The 5,000-nt window shown below is 44.1% G+C and overlaps 1 protein-coding gene across 1 annotated transcript in view; it reads right to left on the bottom strand.

Moving 5' to 3' along the window:
- The window catches only part of LOC105898953 (cadherin-4-like), a 276,557-nt gene that overhangs the window by 7,565 nt on the left and 263,992 nt on the right, over positions 1-5,000 (bottom strand). The window contains exon 12 of the mRNA XM_012826062.3: positions 3,973-4,115. Coding sequence (XP_012681516.3) covers positions 3,973-4,115 — 143 coding nt within the window. The remainder of the gene's footprint in view (positions 1-3,972; positions 4,116-5,000) is intronic.

Raw genomic sequence — 5,000 nt, 5'->3', positions numbered from 1 at the left:
ACACAGGGATGCACGCAGTCATCAGTGGAAAAACACATCTGCATTCTGGACACACAATTACACACATGGTCACAAAAACCGCACAACACTAAAGTCAAGCACATCCACACTAACGTCCACACACACACTCATGAATATCAGTCCATGAGTTTTCTCTTTTGTCTTTTAGTTCAAGTTAATCCTTTCCGTGTACAAGTGACATGTAGTGGCAGCTTGCTCCAGCTGATATGAGCATTACGTGGGTTTTGAACAGCTAAATAAATAATTATGTTTGTGTAAATTCCTCAAAAGGATTTGTATTAATGTGTTTTTTTTTTTTCTTCGTCTTGATGTTGGTTGAAATGTTTCAAGAGCAGAGAAACAAGGCTTCCAGCTACGGTTTGTTTTCACCAAAACAAAATAAATAACAGAATCAACAGATAAACCAATGTAAATCAGGTTCGTGTAGGCCTATTCATAGGTTGGGAGGCTGCGTTTTTTTGGAAGAGATTATGACAGTGATAGGAGCAATGGATATGCTTTCTGTGACAAAGCTTTGCCTACAAATCCCAGCACCCCCCAGCCACCATTAGCATAATCCTCTCACATTATCAGACCCTCACACTACATTCCCAGTGTCTGAACACACACATGCACACACATGCACACACATACACACACACACTTGTAAAAATACAAGCACATTCACCCATGCACAGATGCTTCCATAAATACACACACATAAACACACACACACATTTGTAAATGAACATGTAAAAAGTAAGAGTAAGTGTGGCCGGAGTGTGAGCGAGGGCACAGGAAGGGAGGCTGTTTATGGCTGTAGAGTGCTGGGAGTGTGAAGTCCATGGGCTCTGGGTGAGAGGAGTGTTGGCCGGAGGGTGGCTGCTCCCACACTCTAATGGATCGGTCAAGCTGAGGCCTCAGAGGAGACACACAACTCTCTTTTCCTATCTTTCGCTGTGTCAAACACATGCACACACACACACACTCACACACATACTGTGAGAAGGTGAACACACACACACGCGCACACACACACACACACACACACACACACACACACACGCACACACACACACACACACACACACACTTACTCAATCGCATGCACATACACACAGAGAGACACACACTCACTCACAAATTCCTTTCTACTGCTGTGTGTATGTGTGTTTGTGCCTGAGTGTGTCTGAGTGAGTGTGTGTGTGTGAGAGATAGAAAGAGTGAGAGAGAGAGAGAGAGAGAAAGAGAGACAGACAGACGAACAAAAAGACAGATGGAGGAAAAAATAAACAAGTGTAGGAGTGAGTGAGAGAGGGTCCCAGACAGATGGAGAGTCGTGTGTTGTGTGTGTGAACACTGAAGCAGGCTGAATGATGTGAGCGCATCGGGGCCTAATAGGTTTGGAGCCTAATCCCCCCTCCCCACCAAACACACACCTCCCCTCCTCTCCCCTCCGCCACTGAAGAAACAGAAGGAGACGCATGTCATGGAGCCTGGCAATGCCAATCACGCTTCAAAGCCACCCCAACTTTAGGTAAACATACCACTGCACAGCTGCACGCTGATAAGCCACTTTGGGCTACAAAAAAAGGAGAGAGAAAAAGAGAGGGAGAGAGAGAGAGAGAAAGAGAGCGTGAGAGAGAGAGAGAGCGAGAGAGAGAGAGAGAGGAAGGCCTGCTTACTTCCGCCTGAGAAAAGCCAACTTTGTTTGTTTGCTGTGATTGAGTTGGTGCTCAGTTGGGCTTGCGCTTGGGTTGTTTGGTAGAACAAACAGCCAAAGCCACACTCTATGCATCAGGGAAAGTTAAAAAAAAAAGTGAGTGAGCGAGAAAAAAAGAGAGAGAGAGAGGGAGAGGAAGAGGGAGTGGAAGAGGGAGAGGGAGGGGAAGGGAGAGAGTCTAAACAGGGTCCACAGAAGTTGTGAGGATCAATATGCCATGACTGGATCAATAGGCTGTGGAGCGTCGGCTCCATATCAAGAATCCTTCCCCCTGCAGGACTCTCCTGCTTTCTCTGTCCAGAGCCCTGAGCTTCCCCGTGGGCACACTGAGTCCTCCCTCTGTTCATTAACCGCACGCCAACTACACACACGCGCACACATACACCTATATGGGCACGCACACACAGGCTCACTCACCTACAGACACACACACATACACATAAACCAAGGGTGTAGTGACCGTTAAGCCGCTTACACACCTTTTTAATTACAAAACAGCGTTTCCTCACCTTTCTGTGAGCGTTTACTCACTTGTCATTATGCAATTTAAGAAGTTGGAATCGCTCACTGCATTAGGCCTACAACACCACACTGCCCCTTCACACAAAGTGTTCTTATTTGTATTGCCCCCTTATTGCCCCCTCTCTCCCCCATCATGCGTGGATAATGCAGTCACTGCTTGGAAGCAGCCAAGGTGCTGCAGTGTGCATTCAGACACACACGCATGGACGTCAGATAGTATTTGGAGAATACAAAAAGAACCACGGCTTGCAAATGAAAAATGGGCAGAGTAGTTCTTTATTTTTCAGTTAATAAGAGTTATTGATCAAGTATTGTAGCCTACAGATTGATGCTAAAGCAAACTTTTGCAATATAGTTAGCCGGCTAACATAACATTATCTAGGCAACATGTCTGAATCAATGGAATACATTGCTACTGGACATGAACTTATCCATTTCCACGCTGAATGCACTTTGTGTAGACAAGTTGAAATTGAGCGGGACAGTGAAGGCACTTTTTTAAAACAACTCCATTATCCATAAAAAAATTGTGTTTTTATCCAGTAAAATATCACAATGTAGGCCCAATTACAGATTCTACAAAGCAATGGGAACTGGGAAAAGTTACGGACTTAACGTCGCTTTTGTTGCCATAGTGGAAGTGAAAACAGGGTATTCTCCTCCGGATATGGGGGAGCGGTGCAAGCGTGCGAGTGCAACTGTGCAGGAAGGCAGTGGGAGCGCTACCAGGCCTTGTGTGTAGGGTCAACGTAGTTTAGTTCATGTAAACAAGTAAATAGGCCATACAATGAGAGAACAGTCCAAATAGTTCAATTGCAGTAAGCACGAGAAATGAGTAGGCAACAAAAAACACTGAGAAGCCACCCAGCTGCCAAATGCACTCACGGAGAGAGACACGGTTGCATTGTGTCCCCATCCAACTTTGCCATTGACTGTTCAAACTTCTACCCACAGCGAGCACAGACTCCAACCAGCAGGCCCAAGATCAATTGCTTCCCCAGAACCGTTTCTCTGCTGAATTCTGAAAGACTACTCAAGGCTGCACACTCTCTATATTATTCACTATATTGGCCATAGTCTTTATTTGTCTTATTTTTATTATATTTATTGACTTGAACATCCATTGGATTATTCACTGTTGACTGATCGACTAGGCCTAGTTAGCCATAATCACATGTATAAACACAAACTACTACTACTACTACTACTACAACAATTACTACTACTAATAATAATAACAATAATAAGATGATAATAAAAATATATTTGGTTTCAGTGGTAGAGCCGTCCTACACAGAAGTTAGGTAGTTTATCCATTTTAACGGTGTGTAGGGGTGTATCTGTGGACATTTATTTTTTACCAGCCACTACACCACTGCACATAACCCAGCAGATGCAATCCAGTAATGTAGTACATACTGTGTGTGAGTATGTGAGTGTGAGTATATACTATATTAATGCTCACATGAAACCTAAGATAATGCAAACTGTATCTTCTATTTATCCAAGCTACAGTCCAAACTCACCTTTGAAACCCACAAAGAACCGACATAAAACAACTCAACGCAACAAAGGCAGGAACGAGGCATAAGGCGACACAGAAAAAGACGGAAAGTGAGGGCACCCTACAATCTGCAGGGCAAATACCACATCCTGCAATGCGCTCCGTGTCAGACTGCAGTCCCGCCACTTAGTCTCTGGCCAGAATGAACCTGAGACACACTCACCATTATCTGCTGCTAGGAATGTGGCCTCGTAGATGTTGTTCTTAACGTAGATGGACTCCCGGTCCAGAACTGCTGTGGTGTAGATCTGCCCATTGCTGGAGTTGATGGCTAGCCAGTTGGCAGGGTCTGACAGCTTAGCATACCTGTGTGGGGGGCAAGAGAGGAGTGTGTTAGGAACCATGAACAAACCTCGGCACAGGGTTAGGGCGTTTTACAGAGAGCCGATAGGGTATCATCCTAATGCTCATTATAATCTCTGGCATGTTATTTTCTTCTGGACTTTTTTCAGTTCAGTTGTGCTCTTCGGACATCTTTGGGATTTGTTTATGATAGAAGGAGAGTGTCACCTCAATTATGTTGAGAATCGAGTGCAATGTCAGTCAATTTCCCTAATTTACTATCTTTGCAAATGAGTTAAAATGAGGAATGCCTCATCCTCGCTGCAAAATGACTTCGTGCCATAAGGGACAGCCCATACATTCACATAATTTTACATATATTCATGTTCGTGTTTGTTGTTGTTAATATCCTACTTTCTTGATGATAATTTTTTTTAATTGTATTGTTTCCACTTCTCCCTTTCCCTTCTCATATTTGTATATCAACTTATACACCCAACCCAGTGCTTTGGCAAAACTGTAGAACGTTATGGTCATGTCAATAAAGCTTCGTGTGTGTGTGTGTGTGTGTGTGTGTGTGTGTGTGTGTGTGTGTGTGTGAGAGAGAGAAAGAGAGAGAGAGAATTAAAGTTACACGCAGACTTTCACAAAAGAAACATTTTGTGACCTTCACAGTGTTGAAACACACTGACCGCTGTTGCCTAGCCTGCAGCTTACAGTCAATTTCCCCTTATTTTCTAGATCTCTGTGCCAGTCACCAGAGCCAATTACCTTGTCTGTTTAACGCAAACAGTCTGAGGGTACAAAACAGAGGGATGATAGGATAGAAAATGAACCAGACAGCGAGAGGAGAGAGAGAGAGAGAGAGAGAGAGAGAGAGAGAGAGAGGAGAGAGAGAGAGAGAAATAC

This window comes from Clupea harengus, chromosome 4 (assembly GCF_900700415.2).
Source record: "Clupea harengus chromosome 4, Ch_v2.0.2, whole genome shotgun sequence".
In the NCBI taxonomy this organism is placed as follows: Eukaryota; Metazoa; Chordata; class Actinopteri; order Clupeiformes; family Clupeidae; genus Clupea; species Clupea harengus.
Note: the sequence above shows the minus strand (reverse complement) of the source record. Positions and strands in the feature narration are given on the sequence as shown.